The 17296-nt window shown below is 56.5% G+C and overlaps 1 protein-coding gene across 3 annotated transcripts in view; it reads right to left on the minus strand.

Annotated features, from left to right (window-relative positions):
• The window catches only part of DNAJB6 (DnaJ heat shock protein family (Hsp40) member B6), a 47860-nt gene extending 30570 nt beyond the window's left edge, over positions 1 to 17290 (minus strand). The window contains exons 1-3 of one of the 3 annotated variants that reach the window (XM_025044874.1): positions 17285 to 17290; positions 2898 to 2985; positions 514 to 623 (exon numbers count right to left, since the gene is read on the minus strand). In XM_025044874.1, coding sequence (XP_024900642.1) covers positions 514 to 623; positions 2898 to 2962 — 175 coding nt within the window. In that variant the 5' untranslated portion in view covers positions 2963 to 2985; positions 17285 to 17290. Of the gene's footprint in view, positions 1 to 513; positions 624 to 2897; positions 2986 to 15745; positions 15835 to 17284 lie in introns of those variants that run through there. The other 2 variants (XM_025044876.1, XM_025044877.1) reach the window with 2 other exon arrangements.
• Positions 17291 to 17296: the final 6 nt, after the last annotated feature.

Below are 17296 nucleotides of genomic sequence, written 5' to 3' on the forward strand. Positions count from 1 at the left end.
CCTTCTCCAAGCACCTGCTCAGTGGGGCTTGCTCAGAGCTCACTGCCGCACAGCCCACAAGGCCAGGCTAAGGCAGCCGACCCGCGACGGCCCTCTACACCCACGCTCGGGACCTAGGTGGGCGAAAAGCTGCAAGTCTAAGTCTCAGGATGCGCTCAGTCTCTCATCTCAAAGCAGGGTGTCTCTTAAAAAAAAAGGGCGGCGTGCCAGCCACATACGTTCCACGGGGCAATGGACGTGTGCGACCACAAGGCAGCCGCCAAGGCGCCCTCCACGCTGGCAGTGACCCAGACGGACCCCCGGGGTGTCCGTCCTGCAGTCCTCCGACCAGAGCATCGGCACTGTTTTAACCAGCCACCCGAGGAAGTCACTGGAAACCAGGATGCCCCCCACACGCACAGCTAACTGCACCAGTGGCTGCCGGGGGCACAGGAGCCAAATCGTTCCAAGGAGAGTCAGAGCCACCCTCTCGACGCCCAGGCCCACCCGCCCCACCCGCGAGGCGCTGCTCACCGTCCGACAGCACCTCGTACGCCTCGGCGACTTGTTTGAATTTTCTCTCTGCTTCCTCTTTATTCTCAGGGTTTTTGTCTGGATGCCACTTCAGTGCCAGCTTCCGGTACCTTGAAAAAAAGTAAAATAGAAGGATATTGATCACCATAAAGTCCAAAATCCCAAGGGGTTCTGAAACATAATTAGGCAAGAAAACGGCTTCGGAGCTGCACACCAGATGAAGGTCGGGCTCCAGTGTCAAATCTCCCTCCCCCAGAATGGAACAAACGAGCGCTAAAGCCCAGAGCACACAATACGAACCAGCCGCGAGACGGAAAAGCGTCAGGTCCAAGGGCCAGCGTGGCAGTGAGAGCTCAGGGTGACGAGGCCGAGCAGCGGAGCGCGTGCGGAAGGCCGCCTGCTCACGAGCGGGAGCCTCGGACCTGACTGTCCTCACCGGCCCACCGCCTCACAGGGCCGTGGCAAAGGCGGCCGCCTCAGCCGCGGCACGGGCAGGTGCTCCACGTGCCACCCGTTCTGGGTTCAAGATTCTAATTAGCATAACAATCAAATGTTTTTTAATACAAAACATTCCCCTTCTAATTAGCCAAACATAAGCTGCATAATTTAATACAGGGGCATGAAAGGGGGAGGGAGCATGCCCCTCAAAATATAAGACCAGAATTAACCTGACGGGCCTTTTAACACTTGGCTGCTGAGGTCCAATCTAACGTCAGCATCTTAACCAAAAGCCTTGGCTTAACTTATTAAAATCTGATTAAAATTGGAATCTGTAACAGCCAAACAGTACTTCATTCTTATGTCGCTGTGGACCCAACGGGCAGTAGCAGGCCCGACCCCTCGAAGGGCCACGACTCCCCCACAGAAAGCGGCGGGGCACGCCGAGGACTGCAGAGCAATGCGGCTTGAGGCCTGAGCGCGGCCGAGCTCGCCTGCACGCACCTGGGAAAGACGACAGCGCACGGAGTCGAAGCGCATGCGTGCAGAGCGTGTCCAGGGCCCCTCGACGCTGCCCCGCGGACTTCACACGCGCGCCAGCACCGAGGGGGCAGGCGTCACTGCAGCCCCGTGACCCACGCACGGGACTGGGCATTCTCAGGGACAGGACGGCAGCCACACACCTCTCGTCCTCACACAAAAGCTCTCCTGGCCGTCACACGCGAACGAAGCCGGAGTTCACAGCACAGACTGTTTAAGGGTACACGCACCACCCATAGAAGTAACTGAGGCTAAATCTAGTCTGTCAATATTTACTCAACCGTACCCACGATGGGGAAATCTCGTTCCTTTTAAAGGCGACAGCATTTTCTAAATTCATACTCAAAGTCACCCTGGAGACACTGAGCAACCCACGCTGTCACCAGTAACTGAAACAAACCCGCCCTCCAACCGCCTCCCACAGAGCCCAGGCATGTCTTCCCGCCAGCTGACTAGGCCGTGCGGGAGCAGCACAGCCCTTCCAACCGCACCAGCCAGCACTGGCTGTGAACCGTGACGGGCATGAGAAGCGACACAGCCCGCTGGCGACAGCTCAGAGGGACTTCCTGGCCCGCCTGGTCCCACCCGAGCAGGCTGATCTCCCCCCTCGGGTTCCCGGCCCAGCTGTGACACAGGATATCCCGTAAGCAGCCGCAGGTGTGCCAAAGTGCAGTCAACCTGCTCACCTGTAAGTTTGGCACGTTACATAGAACTGTCTGGTTCAAAACCCCTTAATTTCCATCTGCAGACCTACTAAGTCTACCAGCGCGGACTCACTGCGAATCAACTAGAGTCGCTTCCAACAGCACAGACTGGACCCAAGGTCCCGAGGCTCCAGACTTACTCACCAGTCTTCCAGCTGTGCTAAATGTCAACATCGGTGCATTAACGACATCCCTCTCACCGCCACAACCACCTGTGACCTGAGATTCATCCCTGTCGTGGACGGGGCCCTGGTCACGAAGGTGCAACTAGGACAACTTCAACGTGCACAAGGGTCTAACGCTACAGGCCGGGGTCACACACGGGGCATATGAGCAACCCCGCCAAGGGTGTCATGGCGCCACACTCCAGGCCAGGTCACGTCCACTTCCAACGCCAGCGCCCAGGTTCTCCGGGATCATTTCACACCCTCCGTGAGTTCTGACCGACTTCCAGCAGAAACAACCCACTGACCAAGGCGAAGTAACACAGGAAACCACGTGACCTCAGCCCCACATGACAAGTGCCGGGTCTGGCCTGGGTCTAGGTCTGAGAAAACAAAAGCTAACTTAAGTGAAACTGGGCATTCAAACGCAGACTTACGCTACACTAACACCGCTGCACACGACGACAGGAAGGGTCACACCGCCCAGTCACCAGCACCCAGTGCACAGACGCGGGGTTTCAGAAACACGGTTACTTACGCCTTTTTAATGTCCTCGGCTGAAGCATGTCTCTGCACGCCTAGAACTTCATAGTAATCCACCATGGTGTGACAGGCTGCTGGGGGTCCTGCAACGACAAACCCGTGGTCAACAACGACACTGCCAAGGCTGGGCTCGTGGCGGGGGGACGGAGCAGGGCACGGAGCAGGGGACGGAAGGCACGTGGCCTCAGTGCAGCTCCCCCCCCAGCCTAGAGCCTCGTCTGGGAACGGTTACCAGCCTCAGCTCTAAGCCCCTTGTCACACAGAAGGAAGCTGACACAGCCCGATAATGACCCAAACTAAAATGAATGCGTGACTGAGGCAGAGTGAAGGCTGGCAGGCCCTTAGTGGCACCTTCCCCTCCTGCAGGGCCGGGTCTAGGGAGCTTCAGCACGGCCTTCGCTCCTGCGTCCTTGGGCCAGGCACTGGGCAAGACGGCGCAGAGCCACAGGCACCTGCCACTCAACCCCCACCCCCACCAGAGAAGGGCTGGCCGCGACCGTGGGGCCACGTGTAACTGCCCTGTGGCCTCGCCCCGTCTGCCCTCACCGAACAGGAAGTATGCACGGGCCAGTTCTCCAGGACAGGGAGTCCAATCAGGTCACTCCCTGACTGGCTATGGCACTTCATTAACCAACAACCAAAAACTTCCACTGACTGGTCCTCCACACGACAGCACAAAACAACTTCACGCAATAACGGCGGCTTTTCTGCCCAGACACCATGCCCAAAACCAACGCAAGGCTTCCCGTGGCCTTCCCAGAAACCCCAGATTTTCAAAAGAAATACGTAGATGCTAAACAAAGCCCTGAGACCATAACCCTCCTGAGGCCGTGCTGCTGCGGCCGAACGTCGTCCAGGTTAAACAGTCCACGGCCAGGACCCGCTCCACTTCTCAAGATGACCTGTGCTGCTGGATTGTGTTTCTTCTTTCTGGCGCTGGGGAGCAGCCCACGGTAAAAAAAGATCTGGTCCACAGTGAGTCAGCAAGAACGCACACGGTCTGCGACCCAGCACCGCCCATGGAGCAGCCCCGTGTAGCGGGTCTGCGCAACCGCAGAGACCCCACGCAAGGGGTCCCTCGAAATGCCGCACGTGTTACATAAATCCTGCACGCACATTTGGAGAGACGGATGAACTCCCAGGAAAGAAAAGGCTCCAGGGCCAGAAACAAGTGCCAAGAGTGGCTGGTGATCAAAAAGATGAAGCCTGCCCCAGGGGTGGTGACGGGTGCAGCAGGGATGGAGACTGGCTCCTCGAACGGGGACAAGAGAAACTCTTTCCACTGACTGCAAACGAGAAAAAGAGGCGCCCTGAGCGTGAGGAGCCGGGCCTCAGTCTCGCACAGCGGGGCCGCACCACCAGCAGCAACCTGCAGCGCTCTCCAGAGACATCGAGTCTCGTCCCAGGGTGCTGGGGCCAACGACGCTGCGCTGGAGGGGTTAATAAGAGTCCCTACGCCCGGGTCCCCAAGATTCCAGCGGCAAACGCCACCCCTGCAGCAGGAGAGCTGACAGCCAGAGGCCACGCACGAGCTGAGCGTCAGGAAAAGGAAGAGGCAGAACACCGCCAAGAACTGGAAAGTCGAACAGCCTGAGCGGGAACAGGTGACCGAGTTTTCATAAAACCAACGGGGAGCCACACTGGGATGCAGGTGGGACAATCTGCCCTGTGATCAGGTAGTTATTAACATGGCCACTGGCCCTTAACAGCAGATCAGACAGAATGAGAGCGTCGGTGGCCTGAAGACAGGGCCCAGGCCAGCACCGGGGGACCCAGGCCAGCACCGGGGGCCAAGAGGGAAGGTCGGCACCGACGGCCCGGAGGCCGAGGCCAAGGAGGCGACAGCGAGCCTGCTCGTCACCGGAGTGGACGGAACACAGAACAGGGTCAGCCCGCCCCTTCCTTCCCAGCTTCACCGAGGTCCGGCGAGGAAATGATGGCACGTTAGCTGCGCAACATCGCGTTCTGAGTGCGAAGTGATCCCCAGGATCGAGGCAGTTAGCACGGCCCTACCCTCCCACGGCCGACCGTTTCTTCTGAGTGCTGGGAACACGGAATCTATGCACGTAGCGCACCTGATTGACTGCAGTCACTGTGCTGGACGTCAGGTCCCCGGAATGTGCTCGTAACTGAAAGTTCAGTGTGCCCCCCGACAGACGGCGCCCCACCCCAAGCCAGGCCAGCACAGTCCCGCTGTTTCTGCGAGGCCCGCCTTCCTAGGCTCCCCGCCAAGTGAGAGCGCGCAGTGGTGGTCTCCCTCTGTCTGACATCTCACTTGACGTGGTGTCGTCCAGGTCATCCATCCACACTGTCACGAATGGCAAGATTCCCTCTTTCTCAAGGCTGAATAATGAAGTATTCCGATCGGGAGGGTCGGTTCACGTTCGGATCCTCTCCATCTGGGAGGTGTGCGGAGCTCCAGGTACTAACGCGAGGATCCACACCAGCGGGGGACACGAGCGCGCGTGCTCAGGGAGGACGTCTGAGAGACACGCGCCCTGCAGGCTGTCGGTAATGCGTCACTTCCGCTACACAGACACCTTTGCTACCAATTCGAACCCGTGTTTTCCGAAGTCCAAACAGTTTGGCTAGTCTTTGCAATAATGTGCCGAGTTTGTGCAAATGATGATGACTGGGGAGCAGGGGGGACAGGGGGCGGAGCTAGATCCTCGAGACAGTGCAGCCACGGGATGAGAGGGGGAACTCAGAAGGCCACGCCGGCCAGGCGGCAGGTGCAGGCACAGGAATGAGAGGCAGGGAGCCGCGCCTCGCCACAAGCAGCACTCCAGGCCGGCCCTTTCTCCCCTTTCTAAAAGGGGACCGCCCCGGGAGAAAACCCAGACGAACCGCAGCAGACCGTCCACCTGTGGAGGCCAAAGCCTCACCCTTGCTGCCCCTTCTGCAGAGCTGGTGACGCTCAGCCCTCCTCTGAGGGCCTCAGCTCGGCCCGGGCACACCCACCTGAAGCTCACTCCTGTTTCAGGTCAGCAGGAGAAAGCTCCCCAACGGGCGGCCAACAGACACGTTCAGGGCTCACGCTCTGTGATGCCCAAACGCTGAGCACACTGGACCTTCCAGTCGCATCCGTGTCCTGGTCTGCCTTCCCTCGGCCAGCCTGCTCCCGTCCACCAGCCCTGTTAGGAGCTGGGGCTCCGAGCCCTCTTTCCATCACACACCCCTGTTCCCGTCCACTCCCGCTACTGAAGCGCCAGCTACTCAGCAACGACCCCCAGGTTCACGCTCTGATGCTGGGCCTGCGTGGCAAGTGAGATGTGAAAGGCAGGCTACTCGGCCATCTGACAGACGGCCCAAACAGAGCATGGCCAAGGTTAACCCCTGGCCCTCCCCCACCCCACACCCAGTCTTCCTCTAGGAAACTCTAGCCTGAGTTCCTGAGCTGCTAGACCCGGGGGACACCCACCCTCACCAACACTGCTAGACCCCACGTACACGAACGAATCACCAGCAAAACGTCTCAAACGCCCTCCCTCTCTCCTCCTGACACGCTGCACGAGCCTCCGAACCCAATCACCCCCTCCTCCGTCACAGCCACGGGGGCCTCAAACGCACAGGTGCTATCACAACCAACACAACACCGTGTCCAGCACTGGACAAAAGCCGCTATGGAGGACACGGTCAGCTCCACTGGGGAGGTAAGGAGATGGCCTATAAATTAACTGTGCGGGTTCACGCCGGGGCCGGGGCGGGGCAGGTACAAGACGAGCTCAGGACACGCTGTCAAGCGAGAAAGGAAAGAAGCCAGCAAAACCTACAGGCCGGGTCAGGAGAAGCCAGGGAGGGCCGTGACGTGCGCCAGCCCGGACGGGACCAAGAACCAGCGAGCGCTAAACGCTGCCTGGCACAGAAAAAGGACAGGAGTGAACAGCGGGAGCGGCGCGGAGGGGCCTGCAGTGGCCAGCGCTGCCGCAGGGCGACCGTCTTCGCTCTGCGAAGCGGCGTGGTGGCCTCACACGCGGTGCTGAGGGAAAGGCAGGCAGGCAAAGGCCTGCGCTGCCCCTGCCAGCCCTGTGCCCCTCAAACGACTGCACCACGGAACACGAAGACAGGTCAAAAAGAACGCGTACGGCCGTGGCAAAAAGCCATGGGAACAAAACTAAAGGGGCGCCCAGGGACCAGCGTGATGCCCAGCGTCAGAGTGACGGCCTCGCACGCACGAGCAGGAGGGACCAGGGACGAGGGACTGACGACGCCCGACGCGCCTCCTGGAACTGCAGCTCCCAAATGCAGGGGGGCGCCGGCACGGGACCGCGACCAGTCAGCGCCCGCCTCAGGAGGCGCCACGGCCCCTGCCCCCGCCACGGCCCCCCACTCTGGACGGCTGGGAGCGCGGGCCCTCCAGGGAGCCCCCTCTGGTCCTCGTCCAGGAGACGGCTGCGGGCACAGCCTGCACACACGTGGGGTCACCTTCACCACTACCTCCTCTAGGAAACCGGCCCCACGCTCCTCCTCCCTCGCCCCCGGTCCCCGCGCTGAGCCGGCTGCCAGGCAGCGTGTGTGACTGCCCGAACAAGGGCGTGTCGGGTCAGGCAGCGAGGGGCAGGACGCGTGGCGGGGTGCAGCGGGAGGTGCTCCGCGTTCAGGGCACTCCCTCCAGCAGGGCATTTCGTGCACGGGCTGCGTGCACAACCACAAAGTTCTACGGGAAAGATCAGGTTTTCTTCCATTCCTAGTGAAAATGTAATTTCAAAAACTTTTTAATCCACATGACAGCACATTTTTAAGTGACCTACTAGTTAGTTCCGTCGATAGTTCAGGGTCCCTAGACCATAACAGGGAAAGCAGCTGGGCAACGACAAATCTCTGACCCCGTACCCGAGCTGCAGGCAGAGTCCCCGTATCACAACCCCAGCAGAGGACATGGCTGGGAGGGACCGGGATCCCGACCGCGGGAGGTGCAAGGTTCCTGGAGCCTGACTGCACGCCCTGCCCAAGCACCGTGTGACTCCGCGGGGGACACAGGACTCAGATGCTCGAGGCCACAGCGTGTTCCCCACGTCTCAGCACGAGCCCGTAAGAGAAACAGATTTCAATGTAACCGCGAGGATGACAACAGCCCACGGTCCAGGAACTGCGTGCGGTCTAGAAGCGGAGATCCCAGCGAGGCACTGTGGACCCTGGACACGTCCCTGGGAAAGTCGGGGGCCCGCGCCCGCACCACACCATGCGGCCGCGGCCTCAGGCTCCTTTCCCGCTGCCTCCGAGTGATCGGCGAGGAGACAAGTTATAACACGACAAAACTCCCCAAAAGTTAACTGCGTTGACTTACTTACAACTAGACCCAAAGCCTCACACAAAATAAAAGGCCATTTATACATTTTTATGAGTAATGTCCTTATAGAACTCGAGATTTCTAAATACTAACAGTATGTTTATAAAAACCGACTCATTTATACACTAACCGTCCAACTACTCAATTCCAAAACAACTGGAAGTGAACTGCTGCTTCGCCACAAGCGGCGTGGACAGGCGCTGCCACTCCCGGCGCAGACTACCGCCCTGGTCACAGGCGGCTACGGTGACTCGACGCCCCTTTTCTAAAGCATCGAACGTGTCCATTTCCCTTCCGGGAGATGCCGTCTCTGGCAATAAAACCTTTTAAATGGCCTTTACCCCTAAAATTGGCCAACCATCCTTTTTCCCAGTTAAACATCTGGTAAGCCTGTGAGGATGAGTGACAACTAGTTTCTCAGCTGTCACCTGGGACCTGTCACTACCAACAGCCACAGGAGAGTGAGACCTCCACACCGGCGCCTGTGCCTTCACCCCACGCCCATGTCCTATTGCCATTCCTGGGGCAGGCAATGCGGGAGGCCACCCAACTCGCTGTCCCTTCTCACGGGCGCCCTGCCTGGAACAGGGGAGCGACGTGGCCCCCAGCTCCTGCCTCCTTCTCTCCAAGGCGCCGCGGCTCCTCACTGTCACCCGAAGTCAACACGTCTCCCCTCAGCACACTGAAGGGCACGAGGGGAAGGAAGCGGTTTCTACGACGCAGCAGTGTGCGACAGAGCTGACACGTAAGCCAAGAGCACAGGTGCCACTGGGACCTCGGGCAGGTGGGCACTGCACTCGGCGCACCTGCCACAGGAACCGCCGCCCAGGACAGCACCAGTCCTGCCGCCAGCCACGGGGATGGCGCAGGGATGACTCCAAGGCCCTTCTACAACCGTGATTAACACCCTCGGAGCCTTAATGGGAAAGCACAGAACATGCAGAACAGATGGCCATGGGAGCAGAGAGATGGACTCTCTGAACACCAAAAAAAAGGGCTAGCGACAATCGGTAACAGAAACGAGCAGCGTCTCCGATGAGCTTACTAGGAAACCAGACGTGGCTGAAGGAACCTGGTATGACAAGAGGAACTTTGGAAACTGAAAACAGGACGTGAAGAACTGTGGGACGGCTTCGGACATGAACCACACACCCGATGGGCCCATCGGAGCAGACGGGAGGACAGGAGCCACGTCTGCAGCCCCAAGGGAGCCTGAGTCGCCCCAGGTTAACGTCAGACACCAAAGCACACGTCCAGGAAGCTCAGAGACCACCACGCGGGTGAACACCGAGAACACTAGGCACCTCCCACCCAGAGTTCAGAAAATCAAAGACGAACCCTGAAAGAAGCCGGAGAAAAACCCGTCAGCCGCTGGGAGGCAAAGCCGAGAATCGCGCCCACTGAGCACTTGAATCCCACAGTCAACCTCCAATTGTGCACCATTCCAAGTTATCCTTCAAAAGTGAACTCTCTCCGCCAAACAGAAATTGAGGGAGTCTGTTGCCAACAGACCTGCCATGCAGGAAACGTTAAGTTTTTCAGAGGCTAGGAAAACAGCACAGTTCAGAAACTCAGACTTCGATAAAAAGCACCACAGAAATAAGTGGATGCAAAATAAAAACGTGTCTTCCTCACTCCCGAGCGCTCTAACAGATCGCAGTCCACCCAGACAACAGCAAGGACGCACTCCGCCCCGCACGCCGCGTGGTGCCCGTGCTTCCTGTAAGGGCAGGGAGGGAAGCGGCAGTGCCTGTTCTAGAAGGTGCCTGCGGCAGCCGTGAAGCTACTGCTACATGAGTGTCACCTTGGATATAAACGTCCGCGGCAAATTCTAGAACCGTTTAAAAGGTTAAAAAAAAAACCACCACCACCAGCACAGGCGTAGCTCATTTTGCTGTGCGTCGCGGCTTCAGGGCACTGCACAGATGCCGCGTCTTCCACAGCTGAAGGCGGGACCCTCCACGAGCGAGAGGACCGTGCCTCACTTCACTGCGGCACGCGCCTCCTCACGCGGCCTGGAACCCAGCCTGCAGTTACCGCCACGGTGCGCCTGCGTGACCCGTGCTACGGAAGGAGAGATCGCGACACCTTCGGTTAGAAGCACAAAACGACGAAGAAAAATGTGGGGGACAGAACAGCAGCGAAGAACCAGAGCAACAAACAGCGAACGGTAACGAACGTGGTCAATGCTAACCCAAGCGCGTCCGGGGTCTGAGAGCCCCCCGACCCCCTGACCGTGCACAGCCCACCCTGGGGCTGAGCTTGCCCTTCCTTGCACGCTCGCCCCACCTGCAGCACCCCGCTCACCCAGACAGACACCCGGGCGTCTCTAAGACCCTCCCTTCCCTCAAGCTCCAGAACCACTCACCTGCGCCCCCACCCCGCCAGGGCTCAGACCCTCACCGCCCATCAGCTCCGCCCCTGCAAAAACTACTCAAGAGGACAAGTCTGTCACCTTAACCCTTCAATGGTTCCCCACAGTTTAATGTCTCACCAATTTCGGGCCGATTCTTCCATCACATGCGTATCACCTTTACTTTCAACATTTTAAAACACCAATTTGTTAACAAGACACATTGGAACATCCGTAAAAATCACAAGTTACAAATACTAGCTACTTTTTCTACAAGGACAGATAAGTATTACAATGGACTAAATTTTTTTTTTAAAAAGGACTGAATTTCATTAGTGTGCTGCTACCAAGAACCACCGTCTGCCCCGCCTCACAGGGGCGACCCTGACTCGGGAACAGCACCGAGGCCATCATCCTGCCCGACCTCGGGCCCTGGGTCCCCCCTACATGCACAGTGGACTCTGCTGCCTGCAGGCGATGCCCGGCTCTTCCGGGCCCCTGGCCTGAGCGGCCCCCGGTGCGCCGACCCTCCTCCCCGCGCTGGACTGCACCGCACGCCAGCCTCGTCCCTTCACACGTCGCACTGCCGCTCTCACACGCGTTTCAGATCGCAAGCTCCTGGAGGGCAGGGCCCGCTCCGCCTCCTGCCCTCAGTGACGCAGCCCCTTGCAAACGGGGAGCGCCCCGGCGAGGCGGTGGGCACGGAGCTGCCAATGTCCCCTCGCATTCCAACGGAGGAGCAAGCTGCAGCGCCGTGTGCTGGTCAGTATGCACGTGTGAGTGTGCGCTGTGCTCGGTAACGCAGACACTGGTGCAGGAAGGGTTTGTGATCACAACTAAACCCTTTACGCGTTTCCCTCTCTGAAATGAACGTTCTGATGGCCGGTACTTGCGGTCTGCCTACCACCACGATCTCTTAACTGTCAGTAATTCTCTACCACGGCTTCTAAGGACGCCGTCACTACCTACCTGCTCGGGGGTCCATTCTTTGGTCACTATCTGAAATGTGCTTTTAAAATCATTCCTGCCATGTTACATTCAGAGAAATGACACTACCTGTCCGAATGCATCTAAACCCCACGGGAATAAACTCGACCGGTGAAACCAAGAGCTCCCCCGGAGCCATTTCAATCAGCATCTCTCTGTGATTTTCTAAACTTTCAGTAGAGCAGGCAAAGTTGAATTTGGCAAACAAAAAATTCACGTGAAATAAAAACATACGAGGACGTGATAACTATGTGACGTGATGCAGGTACCAGCAGAACTATCACAGCAATCACACCGCGACACACACATCAAGTACGGCCAAACACACACGACCCAGGACCAAGCTCACGTGCACAAACACATGTGCGCAGACACACGCGTGCTCCAGAAAAGGGAGAGCAGTCGCGAGCCAAGAACCGTCGGCTGGAAAGCAGACGCCACCCCGCACCCGATGCCACTGCGGAGCCGAGCCGTACCCGGCCTAAGCGCTGGCAGGGAGGGCGATTTCAGGAGAAATGCTAATTACAGGTCGCAAGTCTCCCTTTTAAAATGTAGTGTCCCACGTGGCAGAGGACACTGCGAGTGTCTGAGTGACGTCGCCGGATCTGCGCCCTTCCTGTGTCAGCAGTGGTCTGAGCACGAGATGGACACCGCTGTCCTCGCTCTCCTTTGGGAAGCAGAGGCCGAGCGCCCGCCCGTCTCGGTGGTAGCGGAGTCACCGGACGCTGGCGCTCCAGGGCACGCCGCCCCCTCCACCAGATTAGCCAAACCCTGAAACGCTACTGCGCACCCGGCAAGCGCTAGGTGTGACGTGCTCTCCCCGAGTCTCCCCCCCAGGAACGGGCCCACGTTCCTTCAAGTCCCGCGTCAGCAGTGCCCCCAAGCAGAAACGGGCCGGGGTCCCCGGCTGCGGCTCGCGCAGGCACACACGGTTCCTAACTCACAACACAAGTGGCGCGAAGATAGAGGTGGTCCTTTCCTGCCCTACCGTTAGGAAGTCCCCAACTCCTAAGGGCCCCGCCCTGCCCGTCCAAGACCCCCGCTTTCCCCAGCAGACCTCACAAACGTGGAAAACGACCAGAGCCTGAGCACCGGGCACCCGACGCGCGCCTTTGCTGCCACCGCTGAGTGCCACTGCACCAAGGCCTAAGACACGAGCTCCGCCCCCCCGGGCCGCCTCCCCCCCAGGCGAGTTAAACCGTTCGTTATTTGTGTTTACACGTTTTATTACCTGGGAGTCCTGGAAGGCATGATTCTGAGTAAAGTCAATCTAGGTCGCCCTTGTTAAGTCGCTGAGATCTTCCTTTTATTATCCAAGGAAGAAAAGCGCAGACCCCCCAACAGAAGTGCCTGTCTCCACCCCTTACCAGAAAGGCCCTCTACAGGTAGCCGGAGCGAGCTCGCGTCACCTCCGAAAGCTCACCTCAGGCCTCCTGAGACCTGGCGGCTCCCACGCGGATAATGACATCCCCCTAATGCAGCCCCCACAGGCGAGTGCGAGCTTCATGCTGGCTGCAGGGGCACCAGGCCGGCAGCTAAAGCTCTCACTACACTCCTGCTCGGAAACAAAGGCCTAAACTGAACTAAACGCCCCGGGATCCCTGACAGTTTACCTCCCCGCAAACGAGGGAAAGCTGCAGACAGAAAGCACGCCACTCCACGGGCAGGGCGCAGAGACAGCCGGCCTGCGGGTCGGTCTCGAGGAGAAGGTGGGACCAGACCACCTCTTAGGGTCCCTCCCACTCACCCATGGGACCTGTGCCTGTGTAGAGTTCCTGTCCCGTGAGGGGCCCACAACTGAGCGCAAACAGCCACGCACCAGCTGGCACCTTCAAGTTAAAGAACTTTGATTTTAATGGTTTTCTAAGGGACTCGCTAAGCCATGACACAGGCCCGTGCTCTTAACAGGACTTGGAGAATGCGGCTCCTGTGCCCAACACGACTGTTACGGGCGTGCCACCCTCCAGGCCTTCAGGGTGCCCCTAAACTCGAGCCTGCCGTGTGGACTTACGCACCCCACACTCTGAGGCCTTCTGCTACAATCCCACATCTTGGCCAGACACTGAATCGAGGTGTTACTGGACGTAAGTGACACCTTTCCACCCACGAGGCCATTCTCCAGTTTCCTGCCACCTAGAACCCACAGAGCCTCACTCCGTTTGCAGAACGCAACCCTTCGCGCCGACCCCCGGGCCCGCGGCAGGAGGGTCCTTCCCCCGGCCCCGCACTACCACCCACTCGGAGACCATCACTTGCTGGGCACTGTCTCAAGTAACGTCATTCCAGAAGTGGCACGCCCACTCAAGGCAGTGCCCGTCTTTATCTTAAAATGACAGCAAATCTAAATACTACTTATGTTAACCTGGAAACACGGCAATTGTAAGTGAATTTTGTTTAAACGTTTCATTCACATTGTGGTGTGCGTACTGTTTGCTGAATGGACTGGAAGCCGGCAAAAGTTTAATGAGACAAGATCACTGTGGACAAGTTCCCCAGGTGTCCTTTCATTATCTGATGAATTTCCAGAACTAAGACAGAGGCAGGGGAGAAACGAACCCAGACGTGCTCTGTCTATCGCTCCTCGTCACGTCAGCTACGCACGGGTTTTGTTCTTGGCCAACACCCTGAAGTATCCCTGAAACACACAAGGAATGCGTCTACCTCTGACTCACCTGGACACTGTCACCTATCAGACAGCGCCTGTTAGATTTCCTGTTAAAGTAAACACCCTGGCGAGTGCTCGGACTCTGACTTCTGTGAACTGGCACTGTACGTCACGTGACTACACTTCTTTCCCCAACTTTCCTAAGCTCTGGACTCATTAACCGCAGAGCAGAAGGCTTATCAGGATACAGGCTCTTCAGGAAGAAGGAGCCAACTCCCCCAGTATTTTCTGAGCACTCTGAGTCAGGGACAATGCTACAGGCACCCGAGAACACAAGATGATCCAAGGCCTACCCTGGAGGAATGCACAGGGTTGCCAAGCACACACAAACACAAGCAAACCAGATGCCTTCGGTCGTAAAGGTCAGGTGAGAATTTTAAAGGGCAGAAAATCACATGCTGCCTAAGGAAACCACCCTTCCAGACAACTGAGGCTTGCAACTGAGCATAAAAGACCCCAGAACACAAGAGCCCAAGAGACGGAAGCAGTCTAGGTGTCCCTCGATGGGTGAATGAAGATGTGGTACCCACATACAACGGACCACTACTCAGCAGTAATAAATAAAATCTTGCCATTTGCCTGACAGACCTAGAGGGTTTTACCCTAAGGGAAATAAGTCAGACAAATACCACGTGATTCACTTACATGTAAAATCGAAAAAGCAAAAGAGAAACGGGCCTGTAGATACAGAATGGTGGTTGCCAGAGAGGAGCGGGGGAGGGGGCCAAGAAAAGAAAGAAGGAACCCTAAGATACCCCAGTCTGTGTGTGGACAGTCCTGCTGCCTCGCAGCCACAAGCACTGGCTGCCGCTGCTTTCCACTTAGCCAAAAATTTCTTACAAACTTTAAAGTAAAAATTAAGAGAAAACCAACCCACGCCTAAATAACATACAGCTTGTAAAATAAAGTATTAAAGATACAGAGAAGACAGAACCTCTTCTGCTTCGATATGTACCGCAAATCTCAGAAATTTAGCTACTTTCGTTTTCAGATATGAATTTTCCCCATCTTAAAAATAACTTTTTAAATTTACTTTTCTTAGGTAGGATAGTAAAACAAAAAGGATCAACTATGATTTTTAAGTCTCCCCGGAAATATGAAGTTTGGAAAAACATCTTAAAATCAAAACATAATAAAATCATCCAATTCTTACTGCCTGCCTTACCCAGTGACTCATTTTTACAATTAGGTTTTAAAATTCTTCCCATGCCCCCGTCATCATTTCTATTCCTATTCTTATCTTCACCAACTTCATTTTTCTTCTCATTTACCTTTATGTCGAGTTTGAAGTTCTCTCGAATTCTATTCATCCAAGAGAAACTACAGCGTTTGCAGAATCTCCCACCCACCTCACCCCGACTCACTATTAAGTCCGCAGTTACCGCCTTTCGCCACAAGGTGGTGTCCTGGACAAATGTAAACCTAACCAGATTTTTAACACCCATCCTAAACTCTAGAATCATTTCCAAAGAAGTGAAAAGGCAGAAAGTTTTTAAAAACCGTGTTAAAGTATAAACTTGTTGCGAACACGAGGCTGGCTCTACTCACTTGCTCCTTACCAACGGACACCGGAAGTGATGTGCCACCACCAGCCTTGAGCCTTGACCAGTAGGGCAGCTGACCTCCTGTACCTAACAAGCAGGCACACTCCCTGCTCCCCGGTGGGCGGGATCCGGCACCACACGCTAAGGTGCCGTGGTCAGGATCATTCTGCAGTCCCGAGAGCAACGTGCCGAACTTTAAGGTGCCCTCTAAGATTGTGAAAAAGACACAGACCATCCCGTCCCAAAACCGGTGTCTGAATTTGCCCGGAGGAAAACTGTCAGTGGTGTTGATGAGTACATTTGTATTTGTTTGAAACTAAGAGATACCACAAAGGTGTTCTTGGTTCTACCACTTAAAAACAACAGGCACGCTTAAAGAGGAAAGCTATTGGGGGCCACCTAGTTGTAGGTATCAAACTTTAACTCTCTATGCAGAATGTAGTCTTCAGAGTATTACTCAAATCCTACTCCCCACCCAACTCTCCAGAGAAGTGTGTCCCATGCCAGAAATGCCTCCCAAATGCCTCCCACTTTCAAATCCAAAAGAAAACAACTGTAAAATACCGACATTTTAGAGAGAATGCTGAACTCATCTCAAATTCTTTAAATGCTCAATTCCTAACTTTCTCATCTACAGCACCATACAAAGCCTAGTTAGGCACATTTTAAAAACCAACTTCTCAACCCCATTTGTTCTCCTCCTACTTCCTGTCGAGTCATCCACACCTACAAATCACACCATGCCAATTTAGTCCCCAAATTCATATTCTGAATAATCCAAAAAGTCCCACAGCTCATCAGTGCGCACCGAGAGCCTCCGCTTTCGATCACAGACCACACAAACAAGTCCTAACCCCGCTGGGGCGCTGCAGTGACTTCCCAGAAAACCAGGGTGCGGGGGGCCTGGGGGAAGAACTAAGTCCATGGTTCCCTTCAGACGCCATTGAAACTTCCCCGAGCTTCCCGACTATTAGAAAACATATGACTAAACCTGAAAAACAAACAGCCAACGACGAAGTTCAAATGGTAAAGGGTTTACTTTTCCCTCTTTTGGTCATTTAGGTCTAACTTTTCGACCCAATCCATTACTGGCCTTAAAAGGTTTTTGCCATAAAGTCTCACTATGAATCCCCAATGGAAAGAAAAACGTTGAAAACTGCAAAGAGCGCCGCTGGCCGCTCCTCAGAAGATGGGCCCGCGGTCACCCCCCTGGCGCCGCTACGATCCTTCCTCTCGGCGGTTTACGGGGGACAGCTCGCGGTGAAGCTCCCGGATCGGACCCGCACCCCACGCCACCCGCGAACATCTTTTCCGAGGCGACCCAGTTTGTAAGCGGCACTTCCTGCCCTCACTCCACGCTCGGGCCGAGCGACGGGAGCTGCAGGCAGACGAGCCGCCGAAGCGAGCCGGCTTTTTAGGTTACGCTCAAAGTCGAGCCTCCTGCGCACCAACGAACTTCTAAAAGGGCGGCGGAGACTTCTGGAAGCGTCCCCTCGCCCGCCTCCCGGGGTCCGCAGGCGGCGGCGCCGCGACGCACACCCACCTCGCTCCGGTG

The sequence above is a fragment of the Pteropus alecto genome, unplaced genomic scaffold (genome assembly GCF_000325575.1).
Source record: "Pteropus alecto unplaced genomic scaffold, ASM32557v1 scaffold320, whole genome shotgun sequence".
NCBI lineage: Eukaryota > Metazoa > Chordata > Mammalia > Chiroptera > Pteropodidae > Pteropus > Pteropus alecto.